General features: G+C 37.3%; 1 protein-coding gene across 3 annotated transcripts in view; it reads right to left on the minus strand.

Moving 5' to 3' along the window:
• The window catches only part of FAF1 (Fas associated factor 1), a 500,302-nt gene that overhangs the window by 338,707 nt on the left and 142,398 nt on the right, over positions 1 to 19,197 (minus strand). For 2 of the 3 annotated variants that reach the window (XM_044914506.1, XM_044914505.1), the window contains exons 2-3: positions 16,529 to 16,599; positions 8,804 to 8,850 (exon numbers count right to left, since the gene is read on the minus strand). Coding sequence is in view for 1 of the 3 variants with exons in the window: in XM_021684282.2 (XP_021539957.1) it covers positions 8,804 to 8,850 (47 nt within the window). In the remaining 2 variants the exon portion in view is untranslated. The remainder of the gene's footprint in view (positions 1 to 8,803; positions 8,851 to 16,528; positions 16,600 to 19,197) is intronic. The other variant, XM_021684282.2, reaches the window with a different exon arrangement.

Genomic DNA, 19,197 nt, shown 5'->3' on the forward strand with positions numbered 1-19,197 from the left:
CAATACACTGACGAGCTCTTTGCCAATGGAAAATGAGATACTAGTGATCATGCACTGGCATAATGATTAATTGAATTACCACTTATAGTTCATTATGATCACATACCTATTAAAACAAGTGCCTAAGGGGACAAATGACTATTTGACTTGGCCATTACAGTAGTAATAATAACAATAAAGACCTTGCACTGGCTGCTTCTGGAAAGCTTAACAGAAGAAAATGACATACTTTGGGTTATTAACTTTCAGTTCAAGCCATGATAAGAAAGCTAGAGCTTTTGAAGTAGCACTTTCTTATTTCCTGTCCTCCAGGTATGATCCTACTGAGAATCAAACACAAAATTTAATTTTGCAGCTTACATAACTACAGTGAAAGCTGAGTACATATACTTTCTAAGCCTCTGTTGTGAAAATTACAGCACTGTTTTAGAAGGAGTGGGACCCTAAAATGTGCAATAGGGATACCCAAGTGGATTCAGATGAAGGTTACAATCTTGAACCCACAGAGTCCCTCTGAACCTCTTTTGTAAACAGAAACAACTCCTCTTCCCATGACTGAAGTTAGCCTCCTCTTGTCTGAAAACTGGTAATGCTCGGGCGCCTGGGTGGCTCAGTCGTTAAGCGTCTGCCTTCGGTTCAGGTCATGATCCCAGGGTCCTGGGATCGAGTCCCACATCGGGCTCCTTGCTCCACAGGGAGCCTGCTTCTCCTTCTCCCACTCCCCCTGCTTGTTCTCTCCCTCTCTCTCTCTCAGGTAAATAAATAAAATCTTAAAAAAACAAAAAACTGGTAATGCTCTTACTTGGACCATTGCCTTGAAAAGGGATGCCTATTGTCGAAACCTACCCCCACCATTCCTTACTGCCTCTAAAATCAGATCTAGGCATGCTCCAGGAGAATAAGTACAATGTCTTAACTGAGAGAGGGCTTATATCCAAAATAATTATAAGATTTTGATAAAGCAAAAACCTAGGGAATAGGTAAGGAAATGAATTTGAAGTGAATTTGACCAAAGGAGTTTGGATAGGGCCAAATATAACATGTTTGCTTAAGCAGCTCTAAGTCCTCTAATAGTTTGCTTGTTGACTGAATGAAACTTAAGTCCCAAAGGAGTCTACATTTAATGAGGATGAAATGCCCAAACTTTCCTGGCAAAATGTAGAAGAAATCCAGATGCTTAGAAAAATAAGAATGCTCAAATGGATTCACCATGCACAATCTGAACATACATACATCCTCCTACTACATCATCCATGAGGTCCCAGAGGACATTGCACTAAAGCATTAAGAAATACATTAGTAAGGGGGGAGGGGAGGTCTGCATTCTTAAAAAATTGTAGTGGCTGTCTTCCATGGGTTGGGAATGACATGAGGAGATGACACCACTGAATAAGTTTCCTTAATGGGCATGAGATCCCAAAGTGCTCGTCAAATGGCAGAATTTAGTAAGAAAAAGGTGGGAGCAATTATGTTAATGGACAGCATAGACAAGAAGTGGCAATCAGAAGATTTCAACCTGCAGAGATGTTTAGAAGTGTTTAACTGAACATAATTATTTTTCTTCTTTGAGAGGGAGAGCAAGCACGGTGGGGGAGAGGGACGGAGAGAAAGGGAGAAAGAGAATCCTAAGCAGGCTCCACACCCAGCCCCACAAAGGGCTCAATCTCATAGATTCTGAGATCACAATCTGAGCTGAAATTAAGAGTTGGAAACTTAACCAACTGAGCCACCCAGGACCCCAGAACATGATTATTTCTAAGGAACCAAATTAAAAGTCAATTGACTAAAATATTACTTGATCTAAAAACATCAGAAACCCTAGACCTGATAGCCTAAAACCTAATGTCTGTAACACAATGGGCAGTCATAGCCACTCTCAGTTTCCAAACACAAGCTGTTTTAGAGACATAAAGTCCCTGATCCCCACAAAGACAATGCAACAGAGCCACACATATGCATTGGAAATTTTCCTCTAAGACTTTTCCTAAGAGGCCTGCAGCCATTTACTAGGGTGTTTGTGTACTGATAAAAGGAAAATATCTAAATTTTTAGGGGATTACTAGATGTTAACTCTAAACTGATATTAATTCCTGGGGATATAAAAGTGGAAGATTATGGTGGTAAATGAAATTTGGGCCCAAATCCACACATACCATTCAAACAATCTGTCAACCTACCCTGCAATTTTTTCTCCAGATTCTGAACGCATAACCGAAAGAGACATACTCAGTAACCAGCAGACATTCTATACTGACTTCCTGATCTGTGGAGTTAGGGTTACTATGTAGGAAGGGTTAGTAACAGGAAGCAACTGATCTTGCATATACTTTTTTTTCTCTATATTAATTTGCAATCACCAAGACAAGCATTTTACTTTTACCCAGCAAGGTAAACAATATACCTTCACTGTCTTTTTCAGAGGATTACATCAACTCTCCTGCTCTCGAGCATAACAATCTAGTCTGGAGAGATCTTGATGACCTAGACATTCCACAAAACAACATTACATTGATAACAATGTGAATTGATCCTGAAGAGAAGAGTAGTAAGTACTTGGGTGCTTTGATAAGACACGTGTATGATAGAGAGTAGAAGATACGTGCCACAAAAATGCAGGGGCCCACCACCTTGGTGAGGTTTCTGGGGCCCAGTGATCGGAAGCAATCAGGGTAAAAGGCCAGTTGCTATATCTTGCACTTCCCATTGATAATAAGAGATAACTAAGTTAAATGATGAAGAAAAGATTTGGACTGGGAAAGGAAAAGATGTTTATATAATATACATGCTCATACCAACCAAAAACAAACTGCTAAAGCATTACAGCCCCCAAAGATAACCCAGGAAGACAGTAGTGAAAGAAAAGCTTCCTAATGGGGAGAACTTGGGATTGTACCACAGGTTGACTTTTTCATTTAGAAAGAGACTGCTTGAGGTACAAATCTATTTGAACCATGGACAACAGACAATAGGTTGGCCAGCTGATCAGGACTTGGAAAAAATAAAAGAAAAGTTGGGTGACAAGGGAATCTGGGGAAAAGATATGAAAACGGAACTTTCAGAATGGACACAAAATGTGAATATATGTTTCTGTGGGGGATGTTGCCTACAGGCTATCCACTGGAAAAAAAGGCTCTCAATGTGCATAAGATGACATTGTTCTATTGATGTAAGTCAGCTTACATTAATTATATATTAATTGCATTAATATATAATGTGGCCATGCCAATAGGAGTGGAGGTTAGACATAGATACAACATCAATTCCCCTTTATCAAGTCTGAATCTGGCTAGGGAAACTACCAAGTGTCTACACTGCAAACAACAGAGACTAATACTGAGTCCCCAATATGGCATCATTACTTAGGGATCTGGTAATGGATCATCTCTATCATGGAGGAGGGAGCAATATGTTCTCCCTTAAAAAGATACTTTTCTGGATATGAAATTGACTTCTCTGACAGCAATACTTCTGCCAGCAGCACCATTCATGTACTGAGGGAACGCCTTATTGATCTAAGGCTTCAAACACAACACTGGTTCTAATCAAGGAACTCATTTCACAGCAAAAGAAGTGTAGTGCTGGTATCATTCGTATATACTGTTAGCCAGAAGCACCTAGTTGTCAGAACAGTGAATTGTCCTGCTGAAGACAGCTGGGAGACAACATACTCAAAACTTGGGTCTCCACCTTAAAGGATGTAGTGTATGCTTTATATCAGTGACCAAAACACAGTGATATTTCTCATATTGCCAGAAAACATGGGTATGAGAATTAAGTGTCAGTAGTGGTTCCTTTTATTACTCCTAATAACAACAGAATTTTTGCTTCCTGCTACTTTGGGCTCTGGTGGTTCAGAGGTCATGGTTCCCAAGTATGTAATGTTTCCACAATACTTTTCATAGAATTAGAACCTGAGAGCGCCACTTGGCCATTTTCTACTCTTCATATTACTGAATCAACTAGCAAAATAAGGGGGTACGAAGTAAGGTGGGGAGGTCCTGATTACCAAGAAAAAACTGGGTTGCTACTATACAATGGACTATTTTCTGAGGCATTTCCAATTATGAGTTAGTGGAAAACTACAGCCAATTTAAAAAAGGCAGGTCCACTGAGGATTCTGACTATTTCAGAATAAATGTTTGAGATGTCCCACCAAGTAAAGAAACTTGACTATCTGAGTTGCTGGCAGAGGGAATATAAAGAGTGGAAGAAGAAACTGGTAAATATTAATCATGGCCTTATGACCAGTAACAGTAACAAAAATGTAGCACCACACAAGTGTGTGCACAGACACACACAAAATTTTCTTCTTACAGTTTTGCACATTGATCTTAACACCAATGACCTAGCAGTGACATTACTCTAACAATGACACCCACTTTGTTTTAGCATCAGCCACTGGTGTTAGCTTCTAGCTTCTTTCAATACTTCAAAACAAGCCTCTGCATCCTGCAGAGGTACCAGTATCAGCTGAGCAGGACTTCTTTCTCTTATGCCTAGGGTCAAGTTGCTAGGGCCCTTCCTCTGGGCTTCAAAGTCTTGTTAACCTCAATCTCTCCCAATCACTTTCCTTTTTTCTTCTAATACTAGGAGTGACTTTGTGCCCTTTAGTGGTTAGCAGGGAGCTCTCCCAGACAGACCTGTCCTAGAGCAGGCTTCCTGCAATACCCTGGACCCAGTCCACACAGTCCAGGTTGTGCCCACCCTACTCAGAGGATGCTGCAGCTGTAAATCTTCTCTTGACCTATGCACCTTTCCTCAAGCATAGCAGGACCACCCCACCCACAGCTGGGCCTGCCTGCTAGTCCAGCTGTTTCCTGACGTCATTATATCTGAATTGTCTCAGTATTCCCCTTTTGCTCTTTCAACCTGCTCCACATCTCTGGAACTGATTCCCTATATGAAATTCCCTGTGTTTGAAACACTCTAGTGTGCCTTTTTCTTTCTTTACCAAACCCTAACTCTAGGAGACAGTTTAACATTTCTAATCATAGCAGGCTATTTGGTGTATTGTCAACCCAAGAGAATTTTTTAGAAAGTTTTCACTTGAGAATTTTCTTATTGGCTATAATTATTTTATTTCAAGATCAATAAAAAATAATGAATTTACAATCCAAAAAAAAAAAAAAAGAGAGAGAGAAAAAGAGAGACTACCAGTTAATGATCCTATCAATTTTGACTAATATTCAATGGTATCCATAGAGTACAAAGACATCCAAAATTGTTGACTAAAAAAAAAAAAGTATTTTTAAGACTTCATCTATGAAGATACCATTCTATAATCTGATCTATTCACTATTCTTTTCTAGTTAATCAATAATTAAAAAAAAAAAAGACGGGGGCGCCTGGGTGGCTCAGATGGTTAAGCGTCTGCCTTCGGCTCAGGTCATGATCCCGGAGTCCCGGGATCGAGTCCCGCATCGGGCTCCCTGCTCTGCGGGAAGTCTGCTTCTCCCTCTGCCTCTCTCTCTCTCTCTCTCTCTCTCTCTCTCATGAATAAATAAATAAAATCTTTAAAAAAAAAAAAAAAGACACTGATTGGCAAGGGAAACTCTATGGAGAAATCTATTTTAGATCTAAAGGTCAACTAAAGGAGTGTATTTATCCTCAGTCAACTTTGCTCTACAAACCACACACGTCATTGGAAGGCAATGAACAAAGCAAACAGAAACTCTGTACATGTTTATTTCAATTTTTAAAAATCCATCCCAAGGTAAAATTTCTAGGTACAAAAACAAAACAAAAACATGTATGTGTTTTAAAGATAAATTTGTCTTTAGAAAAAAACCAGATTCTTAAATGAGCATCAGAAAAGACAATAAATAGAAACTAACTGACAAAATGGATATTATCTGTATCAAAAACCTCAGCATTTATATATCCTGAAAACCTAACAGCAAATAACTAGAAAAAAAAATGCCTAGTCTTCTCTAGGTTTCCTCAATGAATTAAACAATGGACAAAGAAACATACAGACTGTCTGGGTCAAAAAAATAAATATGAGTTGACAAATACTACCCACTTAGTCAATGAGGAAAATTATACTACTGATTCATAAAATTTTTAGAAAATATAGCATGTGCTGTCTACTAACACAAGTAATTCATTAGCACTTCCTTCTAACAATAACTGTCTCCAAAAATAATGTTTAAAAAGGCTCTGGACAATATGTTAAATAAATAAAGTATTATACCAAGATGTAGTAAATAAACATGCACACATTTGATGTTCTATGACTGAATGGCTTACATTTATGACAGCATAAGTCACACAGTATATAAAATGTTGTATTAGCAGTATGTCTAGTGAAATAAGCCTTGGAGGATGAGGCAGAAGACTTGCTTATATCCTGACTCCATCAACATCATGCTGTATCATCTGGGCCAAGTCACTTCATGCCTTATTCTCTCTACCTGTAAAATGAGGGATAATAATATCTGCCTTTACTTGCTTACAACTAAAATAGTAACTGTAAAACAAAGCTATGGGAGAAAGATCTTATACACATGTATTAAATTCCAACTTTTTTACCCAAAGGAAAAAAATCTTTTAAAAAAAGGTATGACATGACTAGTTTGCTGACCCTGAATAGGGCAGAGTGGTATCAAAAAATGCATGGCTTTTAAAATGAGACAATACAGATTTCACCATGTACTACACTTGTGAGCTTGGACAAAACTATGTAAACTCTCCAACCTTAAGTTTCCTCACTATGAAATATGAACCTCTTAAGAGTTACAGTAAGTATTAAATGATGAAAAATATATCAATTACCTAGCACAGTGCCTTAAGCATTTAAAAAATGTTAGTTTCTTTGCTTTGAACTTTATGGGAACATTAAAAACCATATTCCCACTTTTGAATTCACACAAAAATGTGATTTCAAGAAAAGCTATAAAGCACAGGGATTGGGCTCTTCTCCATCCAAAAATAATTCATATTAAAAAATCTTTTTAGTAGCTCTTTCCTCTGTCGAAGTATGAACCGACAAATTAAGAGTCACCTGCATTCACAGTCTACACTACAAAAGTCAAACATACAAAACAAAAATCCTTTCAACTACCTACATATACCATTCCTACTATTAAGTCTTCCACTTTCAGTGTTAAGCCAATGAGAAAGCAACAAAGAGCCCTCTTTCATTTTCCTCTGGTTAGGAGATACACAAGAGGAATTTTCAGTTATGTCAAGTCCACAGTGATTTCAAACCTAAATAACAAAGTTAGGAAGGGAGAGAATTGAAGACTATTGCTAGATACAACCGATTTTCTTCTATGCACATATGATTCATTCCTTTAATTAAACAAGCAAACAAAACAAAAACCTACTCTGATGAACGTTAAACTCCAAATTTTATAGTTTTAGAAATCAATTTAGTGCTGAATCTCTACTTATAAAATATTAAGCAAAAAGTACCATTAGTGACAGGAGAGATGGGATGTTTCCAGGGATGAGGAAATTTCTAGAGTTCACCCACAGCAAAATACTGTTAATTTTAAGATGTATCCAATATGTACTCAGAATCCAGAAGCTGAATCCACAAGGGTTTAACAAGCAAAAACTTTGGAACAGAAAGTGGAATAACATTTACTCAAGAATAAAACTGAAGCCATATTTAGAAGTCTAAAACTTTCTAAACCAAGGAAAAAAATGATCATAAAGGAAGTTCCTGTAATCACCTGGTTTGCTTTCTAGACAAGGGTTTCAATAAAACTAATGCTTTTGAACAACAACAAAAAATTGGTATAGACTCTGGAAATCAGCCACATTTACTCTGGATGAAATTTTTTCTGACAGTTTTTAAAAAATGGTGGGAAACAGGTCTATTAATTACTAAGGGTAGTACAAGTACCAAACAGAATTTGCTTCCTTTCTAAATATACACAGTTTCCTATAAAGTATAGCACATTTTGCAGTTCATGGTGAATTTTTTGATGGTTTTGCAACAGCACTTTTCTTCCTCTCCAAAACAACCTCAGTCCTAGTCTGCTGTTTCTGTTTGCCTCATCTGCACTCAGCAGATCATGCTTCAGTGACTTAGAAATCCTAGCCACCAAAATTCAAGCCAAAGTTTGAATTGAGAAGAGAGGGGGGAAAAAATCAAGTAATTAAACTACACTTGGAAGGGGGAATGGTTTTACCTCCTATGACTCTATAGTGTCCTCTTTTAATCCAAACCAGTCTCCAATTTTAAGGAAAGAAAACTTATGAAAAGTTATTTCTAATTTAAGGAATTATTTTGTAACTTATAGTTCTCTTGGCATCATCTTCCAATTTTACCCTCCGGCAATGACACAAAACCACGAAGACCATTCCACATGTTAACAATGCATTCTTCAGGTGAAACAGTTCAGTGCTTTGGGAAGTTTCATCAATTAAGGACTTATTCAAATTGTTGCAAATTATCATATACTTAATTTAGAAACCAAAAGTGAAGAAAAAAACAGAATGTAGTAAGGCTGAAGATAAAGCCTGGATAGGCAGACAATAACCATGCTCTAGAGCTACAGAGATTCAGTTCCTTCCATTTTATGAATTAGAAGATGCCCTTGAAAAGCTTTTTTAAAAATAAAATAAAACCACCAGTAAACATAGTATCACTCATTTTGAAATAACCTTATACAGTTAAAAGTTGGAAACTTTAGGAAACTGATATAATAAAATACCTGAAAGAACAGTAACTAATAGAGCTTCTACACCAAAGATCAAATGCTCTATCAAAAAGTTAAACAAAAAAATTAACAATTGTCTCTTTTTTGCTTGGCTAAATTCTCATCCTACCATTAGGCACTTTATAACATACCTTTGTAGAATGCCATTTTCCTGGGGTATTACACCATTGATAGCTGCCTGCAAACAAAAAACAGAGAAGACCATTAAAAAAAAAAAAAGAACAAAACAGAAAAATGCTCAGGGATGTGTGGGGTGGAGAATACTGTACAGGGAAATAAGTATACTTTGAAAAATAAAATTTAGGGGGCGCCTGGGTGGCTCAGATGGTTAAGTGTCTGCCTTCGGCTCAGGTCATGATCCCAGGGTCCTGGGATCAAGCCCCACCCTGCTTGGCAGTAAGCCTGCTTCTGCCTCTCCAACTGCTCCCCAGGCTTGTGCTCTCTTGCTCTCTCTGTCAAATAAATAAAAGCTTTTAAAATAATATAAAATTTAGGGGCACCTGGGTGGCTCAGTCGGTTAAGCGGCTGCCTTCGGCTCAGGTCGTGATCCTGGGGTCCTGGGATCGAGCCCCGCATCCGGCCCCCTGCTCAGTGGAGAGCCTGCTTCTCCCTCTCCCTCTGCCTGCCACTCTGCCTACTTGTGCTCTCTATCTATCTGTCAAATAAATAAATCAATAAATCTTTAAAAAAAATAAAGTAAAATAATATAAAATTTAAACAAAATATTAAATGTTTCCTTAATAACACAAAATATTCTCTAAAATGTTTCTCTATTTACTATAATAAAACCGTATTTTAGGAAGCTAAAAAAAAAGGCAAAACAAACCAAAAAAAAAACCATGCATTTGGCTTTTAATACCCCCAAATCTTGAGTCATAAAAGGCTTAATTCCACAGTCTTCATTCAAGCAAAACACTCACAAAAACCAATGTTTAAGAACGTCAGAACAAGTAAAATCAGTACCTTAAAATAATAGTTTTAACTTATTTCCTTCTTCAGATTGAGAGGAGAGAGATATAAAATCACAAATGAAAAATTCCAATAAGAATTTAAAAATGAGCTCATGGAATAAATTCATTCTTTCATGTTATAATTATTATTCTTAGTAAAAAGAACATTTAGAAGGAAAAAACATAGAGGCAAGAGTTCTTTGATAAACACAATACCACGATTGTACCAGGTTACAAAAGGAGGCAGGAGTATCACGGGGGAAGTTTCCTTATATAAAACAATCCTGAAGTTGGTTTCTAAGCTAACAAGTCACCAGTTACTTAGAACATAGCACAGACCTGACATGATATGGACATTTTTGCAGGATACTAAGCAAGCAGGCTGCAACATCCTGGATTGTAGGCAGTTCATTGCAGGGTAACAAAGATTCTCTGGAGGAAAAAACTTTGCCTTTCCAAATTTGCCTCTGCATCATAACAACTTCTTCCCTCCCCTTGCCCATCCAAGTCCACATCAAAATGAGAAAGAAAAAAAAAAAAAAAAGGTAACACTTCAATGCTTTATCAGTTGCCTAGAAATCAATTCCCAAAAGGAGGTTGTGTTATTTTGTGAAACATTAACTTAAATATTTGCCAGAAGTGGGTCAAGTTTACAATGTTATTCTGTTAAATGGAAATAAAGTAGAATGTAAGATGCTTGCTATGAATTTTGAGAGCTGTAATGCTCCACTGGCAAAAACCAAAGATAACCACAGATTAATATAGACAGTGGATTCCACAGAACCCCAACAACTCTGGAGGCTCATAAATCCTTTGAGTCAAACAAATGCTAAAATGGGTTTTCAAAGCCACATATTCAATGGAAGTATCTCTGCCTACTGCCAGATCAATTATCCCTTTTCTTTTGACAGCAATAGCTCCACATACAAATATCTCCTTTGCTAAAAAATAGAAAATAGTAAAAGAATTTTCTACGGTGTTGGAAAAGAAACAAAATACCAGAGTTTGGAAAGATTTTGTTCAAATTTTCACTCGGGAATGCCAAGGTATAATGGAAAGAATACTAAGGATTTACAAAGTCCAAGATTTGAAACCAGACTTTCCCACTTATTAATTTTATGACCTTAATATGTTCTATACTCACTGAACCTCTTTGAGCCTCAGTTTCCTCATCTGTATAATGAGCTAATACTATTTCCTCAGCCAAAATGGGCCTGTCTTTTTGTTCCTCAAAGGCATCAAGTTCTTCTATTTCTTAGGTCTTTTGAAGATACTATGTTTGTTTGAAATGCCTTTTCCCCATTTCTTGTCTGGCTAAATCTTAATCATCATAATTGAAATTTGTTAGATATACTTTTTCAAATAATTCTTAATCAACCCCCCCCCCATCTACATAGCCTTACTCTCACATAGAACTCTGTGCTTTTCCTTCATAGTAATTGTTAATTACTTATTTGGTGATTATTTGTTTTATGTCTGCCTTTCTCTGTAACGTGTAGGCTATGTGACAGACAAGATAATAACAATTTTGTTCTTTACTTTATCCCAGTTGCCTAGCACAACACAGGCACTAAACGGCACTCGATACTTATTTGTTAAATTAATAATGCTAGAGGACTACAAAAAAAAAACAAAAACAGAGGTGCCCAGGTGGCTGAGTCGGTTGAGCAACCAACTCTTGATTTCAGCTCAGGACATGATCTCGGGTCCTGGGATCGAGCCCCAGGTTGGGCTCTGTGCTCAGCAGGGAGTCAGCTTGAGGATTCTCTCTCCCCGTCTCCCTCTGCCCCTCCCCACACTCTCTCTCTCTAAAGTAAATAAATCTTTAAAAAACAAATACAAAAACAAAAGTCACATGGTCAACACCTGACCAAGGCTCAGAAAGCTTCCTAGATGAAATAATGTCTCAATTAAGACTGAAGGATAAGCGGGGTTACCTGGGTGGCTCAGTCAGTTGAGCATCCGACTCTCAGTTTTGGCTCAGGTCATGATCTCAGGGTTGTGAGGTCAAGCCCCATGAAGGACTCCATGCTCAGCAGGGAGTCTGCTTAAAGATTCTCTCCCTCAGCCCCTCCCCCTGCTCGTGCACGTGCACACATTCTCTCTCCCTCACTCCTCTCTCTCTCAAATAAATAAATAAACCTTAAAAAAAAAAAAAAAAGACTGAAGGATAAGGGAAAAGTAGTAAGATGGGGTAGAGGGCAATACTATGCGGAAGGAACAGTGACACACCTCCACTTTCCTTTTCTAAGACCTTAGATCATGTTAAATAATGTATCTGCTTTGGGGTAGAAAGTCCCTGACCTCAACCTATTTTATACATAAATATGTAAAATGTAATCCAGAATGAAGGTACAATAAAAGTATAATTTGCTAAAGGAATATAGAATAGGGAGAGAGATTTTTGTGAGGATTAAGGAAAGTTTCAGAAAAGAGATGGCATTTGATCTGGACACTGAACAATGAGTGGGCATAGAAGCAAAGGAAAATTTCAGATGAGTTCAATTTTGAACATGTTAACTTCAAAGTGACAGTAGGATATCATTTGTTTACTTAACAAATATGTATTAATTGCCAACTATATACCAAGCTCTGGGCTAGGCAATGGAGATATACTAATGGACATAACATAGCTTACCTTCTAGCAGGGACAAAAATATATTAAACAATTAATTTTACTATAAGCAGTTCGGGTAATATCCAAATGGAGACAAAAGGTAATTTAAAAATTCAGAGCCAGGTTAAGTAAAACAATATATGTTTAAAGGCAAATAAAAGCAGCCCTAAAAATATTTTAATTCCCTCCCCCTAATAAGCCTTCTTCTTTGGTGAAGAGAAGTTGAGACAGAGATAGAGTCTTGGGGAATTCATACATATAAGAAATAGAGGAGAGAAAGCTAAAGACAAAAACAAAACAATAAAAATAGAAGGGTTAGATATGAGGGAAAGACCAGGAATATGTCATAGAAGGGGCAAAGAAGGTATTACAAGGAAGGATTAGACAAAACTGAAAAATGTGAGAACAGTCTAATAATATGAGGCCTAAGAGATTATTAGACATATTTTTTAAGTTTTACTAAAAATTAAATTATAAAAGACTAAGAAATACATGGGAAATAAATTACAACTAACTCTTGAAATAGTGTGAAAGTATAAAAATAGGAATTTCAGTATAATACTCATTATTCTCAGTATAATACAGATTAGTTAATAACAGACCACCATTTTTCCAGATGTTTCTTCAGTGATGCTTCAATGATTACATCACAGCATTATGATTAGCTTTATTCTTTTTAGATTTTTATTTATTTATTTGAGAGAGTGAATGAGAAAGAGAGCATGAGTGGGGGCGGGGGGAGGGAGAGGAAGAGAGAGTAGACTCCCCACTGAGCAGAGAGCCCAAAGTGGGGCTCAATCCCATAACTCCAGGATCATACCCTGAGCTAAAGGCAGATACTTAACCAACTGAGCCACCTAGGTGCCCCATATCATCAGCTTTATTCTTATTAGCAGCCTCCTCACGTGGCCAATTTCTAAATTACTGATTACAGATCAGTAAAACTAAATACTTAATACATTTAAGTTATAAGAATTTATAAACAAATAGAAAAAGAAAATATTTAGAATTTTATGAAGGGCGCCTGGGTGGCTCAGTTGGTTAAGCGACTGCCTTCGGCTCAGGTCATGATCCTGGAGCCCCGGGATCGAGTCCCACATCGGGCTCCCTGCTCAGCAGGGAGTCTGCTTCTCCCTCTGACCCTCCTCCCTCTCATGCTCTCTGTATCTCATTGTCTCTCTCGCAAATAAATAAAATCTTAAAAAAAAAAAAATAGAATTTTATGAAAATAGAAATGATAAATACATTTTCATTATATATATAATATATATATAATCATATATATTATTAGTTGATAGAATTAAAAATATAGGCAACTCTACATATCCCACATGTTTGGGAAGCCTGTGAAACTAAGAAAATAATAATTATTGTAACACTGGCTTTTTTTTCCAGAGGGGGAGAGGGAGACAGAAAATCTTAAGCAGGCTCCACCCCCTGCACAGAGCCTGATGCACAGCTTGATCTCAAGACCTTGAGATCATGACCCAAGCCAAAATCAAAAGTTAGACACTTAACTGACTGAGCCACCCAGATGCCCCAGTAATACTTGCTTTGTTGTGTCTATTAACCACTTTTTTCCATCTCCTAAAAATACTTAAAATATAGAAAAATACTTCCTAAATTAGTATACTCTTGTTCAATTTGAAATTATTACTCTATGGCATGTCAGAGTCAAATAATTTCAAAATGCCTAAAAAATAAACTTCAGACCCACAAAGTACTAGTATTTTAGCATTCACAGCTCTGATCTTGCCATCAAGTGAATTCTTCCAACAAACCCAGACTTTCTCTCATCCAATCATACTGATCCTTTATACAGAACATTCTCTTTTCCACCAGTTCAAATTCATTCATTCTTTTATTCACTGAACAGTGTTTTAGGACCAGAGGGAAAACAAAAATGACATGTTCCTCCCAGGACAGGCAGTTACAGAAACAACTAATTCTAATGTGAAAGACAATATGGGATCATGAAGGAAGGAATGTCTACTGTTGCCTAATGGAGATGAAGACCCAGATGTGAAACATTTTCTTCAAGAAAATTTGACTCACACCACCTTTTTCTCAATGATTTTTCTTTTTTTCAAATTTTTATTTAAATTCCAGTTAGATAACATACAGTGTAGTATCAGCTTCAGTGTACAATTTAGTGATTTAACACTTACATCACCCAGTGCTCATCACAAGTGCCCTCCTTAATCCCCATCACCTATTTAACCCACCCCCCACCTACCTCCCCTCTGGTAACCATCAGTTTGTTCTCTATAGTTAAGAGTGTTTCTTGGTTTGCTTTAAAAGTCTCTATGATTTTCCATTTACTTACATAGCACTCATACATCTCATTCATTCATCTGAATATTTCATTTATTCATTCCAACATTAACCCACCCAACAAATATTTAGTTACTCACCTGGAACTATTCTGGGTACTGAGGAAACAACAAAAGTAGTAGATTTAAGTGTCCATGCTAAATTCACAAAATCATCTCCCCCTCGTGTTTTTACCTTGAGTAGAGCCAATGAGAAGTTCTGGAAGAGGCCATTATTCTACAGCCATGAATTGTGGAGTTTTCACCTTTTACCTTGTATGAGGATGAAACACTATCCTGTGTGTCTACTCTACTCTCAATACTCTACTACAAACAACACTATTTCAACTGACACCAGATGTGTGGGTTTTCTACACATCAAGCAATTCTGCAACACCAGCTACGTGTCCTGCAATTTAACTCAATTCTGACACTATCTACCTAGAGACAGCATTAGATCCCACAAGTTAAGGGCTCAGTCCCACAAGCCTACTCCCCCTTCAGATGCTAAGTACAAGTCCAGGCTGTTACCTGTGCTTCTGACCTACTGGCTATAAATCAGGGGTTCCCACAACCCTCTCTTCAATTCAATTAATTTGCTAGAGTGGCTCAAAGAACTCAGGAAAACATTTTACTTATTAGATTACTGGCTTATTATAAAAGGATATAACTCAGGAACAGCCAGATAGAAGAGACACCTGGAGAAAGGCACATGGGAAGGCATGCTGAGCTTCCATTATCTCTCTGGGCACACTCTCCCTCCCCACACCTTCATGTATTCACCAACCTGGAAGCTTCCCAACCTATATTATTGGGATTTTTATGGAAGCTTCATTACATAGGCATGAATAATCACTAATTCAATCTCTAGTCCTTCTCCCCCTCCTGGAGGATGGGGGGTAGGAATGATAGCTCCAAGCTTCTAATCATGGTTTGGTCTTTCTGGTGATCAGCCCCATCCTGAAGCTATCCAGGAGCCAAAAGTCTCCTCAATAGAACAAAAGACACTCCTATCACCCAGGAAATTCCCCAAGGGATTTAGGAGTTCTACAACAGGAACCAAGGTCAAAAACCAAATATTAGAACAAAAGATACCACTAGATTCTTATCACTTAAGAAATTATAAGGATTTTAGAAGCTCTGTGCCAGGAACTGGGGGACAGAGACCAGTATATATTTTTTCTCTTATTTCACAGACCTCATTAGTATTATGTTAATCAAATGAGCTATAAGAAAAGGGTCCATTTTGGGATGAAACTTTCTCAGCTATGCAAGTAAAAGGCCAGAGAAACAAAAGTAGTAGATTTAAGTGTCCACACTAAATTGTAGAGTTCTAAAGAAAGACAATGAGATTATGGTGGGAAGCCAATGAGGCCTCAAGAAGATGCTTAACACCATTTTCTCCTCTTTCTTTCTGGGCAGAAAGGAAAATCTTTTTTTTTTTTCCATAAATAATTACTTGATTTTCTGTAAGTATCTGTAACAGACTGATTCCAATAATCTACTATATTTAAATTCTTCTAAATGTTCTTTCAAATTCCTACTTTCCAAATATGTTAATCACTATGATGACCCTTTTCTAAGCCTTCTTCAAGTACTCTACTGTATGACTCAAAAGCTGATGACTCTTCCTTCCATTTATTATAACCTTCAAGAGAGAAATATATAAGATACTATATGAAGGCAAAAGAGTAGAAGTAATTTGAATGCCAGGAAAAAAAGCTGGGAAGGGGTGATATTTGAACCAAGTGTTAAAGCAAGGCTCTTCTGGGGTAAAAAGCTGAGTAAGAGCAGTCAGGGACAAGGGAAAAAAAAAATTGGGGGGGGGTGGTAAGTCTGTTCAGGAAGTGGAAAGTAGTTTTGTGTGGCTTCAGCAAAGGTTTGGGTCAGGAAGCAATGAGGAGATAGTTGGAAAGGTAAGCAAGAGTTAGATTATGAGAAGCAGTATAAATACAGGCATTAAAAGTTTTACTTAACCTGAAGATAATGGGCAGGCAACTGCTGCAACTGAAATATGCCTTTCAGGAAGGAACATCATTTGGTCAGCACTGTGAAATATGAATTGAAAAGAGAAAATTGTTGAGAATGATGCCCAGGCTTCTGGCTTGGGTGACTGTATAGGCAGTTCCTGCTCCAGTCCTCCCAATCATCACAACTGGCAAGCAACTCTAGAGATTCCATAGCTCAAGTCAAAAATCATATAGTCATCCTCAATTCCTTTCTCTTACATTCCACACCTGACCTATGAGAAATTCTTTATTCTACCTCCAAAATGTAGAATCTGACCAATCTTTTTTATTACCACCCTAGTCTAAACCATCATCTCTCCTCTGGATTGGTATTTCAATAGTCTCCAAACTGGTCTCCCTGCTTCTATCTTTGCCCCACTTGCTTACTGCCTGTTCACACAGAAGCCAGCATGATACTTACAAATGTCAAGTCAAAACCCTTTCCCTACTCTAATGCCTTCCCATAACATCAGAGTAAAGGTCAAAGACCTCATTCTGACCTTAAAGACTACATTAGTTGCCTCCAGCTCCTTCTCTGACATCATCTTCTTCCACTATCCCTGAGGTTCACTAACTCTAGTTGCTGATTTCCTTACAATTTCCTGAACAAGTGAAATATGCTCTCACATTAAACCCCTTATACTTATTCTTCCTTCTGCCTGCAACGCTCTTCCTTCAGATATCCACATATCTCACTCCCTCACTTCAGTAAGGTTTCTACTCAAAGGTCATCTCAGAGAGACCTTCCCTAGCCATCCTATCTAAAAGAGAACTCCTCTAGCCATGCATGACACTCTACCTATTTATTTGTCTCCTTGTTTGTTATCTGTCTTCCCTCACTAGAATGTGAGACCCAAATGACTTTATTTTGTTCACTGATGTGTCCTCAACACCAACAGTGCCTCATCCCTAGGCTGTGTGAGTTAACATATACTGAACACATGAATGAATAAATGAATGCATGCCATGAACCCAAGAACATGAGCAAAGGGACAGGCTGGTGAGAAGAGGATCTGAGGTCTTCAGTTTTAGGCATGCTGATTTTGAAGTATGGGACATTCATATAGAGATGTCCAACAGATTGTTAAGAATCTAAAATGTGTGAGTTCAAGTACCGAGTTTGGAGTCATGAGTCATCTACTTTAAAAGTATTTGGAAAGGGGTGCCTGGTGGTTCAGTCAGTTAAGCGTCTGACTTGATTTTGGTTCAGTTCATGATCTCAGGGTCATGAGATCGAGTCCAATGTCAGGCTCCGCACTCGGTGTGGAGCCTGCTTAAGATTCTCTCTGTCCCTCTCCCTCTGCCCCTCTCTACCTCCATGTTGTTCTTTCTTAAAAAAAAAAAAAAAAAAAAAGCTATTTGGAAAAAATAGAACTACCAAAGGATCCAGCAGTCTCACTTCTGGGTATGTATCCAAAATCATTGAAAGCAGGGTCACAAAGAGATGTTTGTATACCAATATTCACAGCACCACAATTCACAATAGTGAAGAAGTAGAAGCAACCCAAATGCCCATCAACAGCAATGGATAAAGAAAATATAGTATATACATACAATGGAATAGTATTCAGCTTTAAAAAAAAAGGAAATACCATCACAGGCTATAACATGGATAAATCTTGAGGACATTATAAGTGAAATAAGCCAAAAAATGTCAAATGTCAAAAAATGACAAATACCGTATGATTCTACTCACAGGAAGTCCCTAGAATAGTGAAATTCATAGAAACAGAAAGTAGAATGGTAGTTACCAGGAGTGGGAGGAGGGAAAAAGGGAAAGTTGTAGATTAATGGGTATAGAGTTTCAGTTTGGCAAGATGAAAACATTCTGGAGATCTGTTTCACAACAATGTGTATATATTTAACACTATTGAACTATATACTTAAAAATGATTAAGATGATACATTTCATGTTATGTGTTACAAAACCGTATTTTTTAAAGTCTTTGCAAAAGTCTTAAGAGTGGATTAAGTTTATCTGAAATGAGGGATAATGTGAACAAAGAAAAGAAAAGCTTCATGATGGAAACTCTGGAATGTCAACATTTAAGGAGTATGTAGGAAAAATAGAATCAGAGAAAATATTAAATGGAAGTATCAGAGAAGTAGGAGGAGATATATATAGACATCTGAGCCTCAATACAAATCTCAGTTACAGTTACATATACGCATTAACCAAATTTTTAAAAGTGAAACTGGCTCTTAGGGAATTCACCAACTATGATGATCTACTGTCATTAATAGAAAATGGATAAAAAGGAGATGGCATACAAACAGTAAATTTTATAAATTCTTTTGATACCTTCTTTTTTAAGCAAAAAAAAACCCCACCTACAATAACAATTCATATTCAGTATTTAGTTCTCTCTGATCTATAATCTACTATAATTTAATAGGTCAACTATGGGATGTTCTATGTCCTGTAGTCTGGCAGATCTGTTTTCAAATTCTAGGTCTATCATGTGTTTATTACCTGTGTGACTCTGGCCATGTTAACTGGCTACTCTAAGATTTAGTTTCCCCATCTACAAACTGGAGGTAATAATACCAACTTAATTTACAAGGTTATCTGTTATAAGGATTAAATGAGATAATACAAAAGTACTCTACAAATGTTAGCCACCATAATTATTCATC

This window comes from Neomonachus schauinslandi, chromosome 4 (assembly GCF_002201575.2).
Source record: "Neomonachus schauinslandi chromosome 4, ASM220157v2, whole genome shotgun sequence".
NCBI classification, from domain to species: domain Eukaryota; kingdom Metazoa; phylum Chordata; class Mammalia; order Carnivora; family Phocidae; genus Neomonachus; species Neomonachus schauinslandi.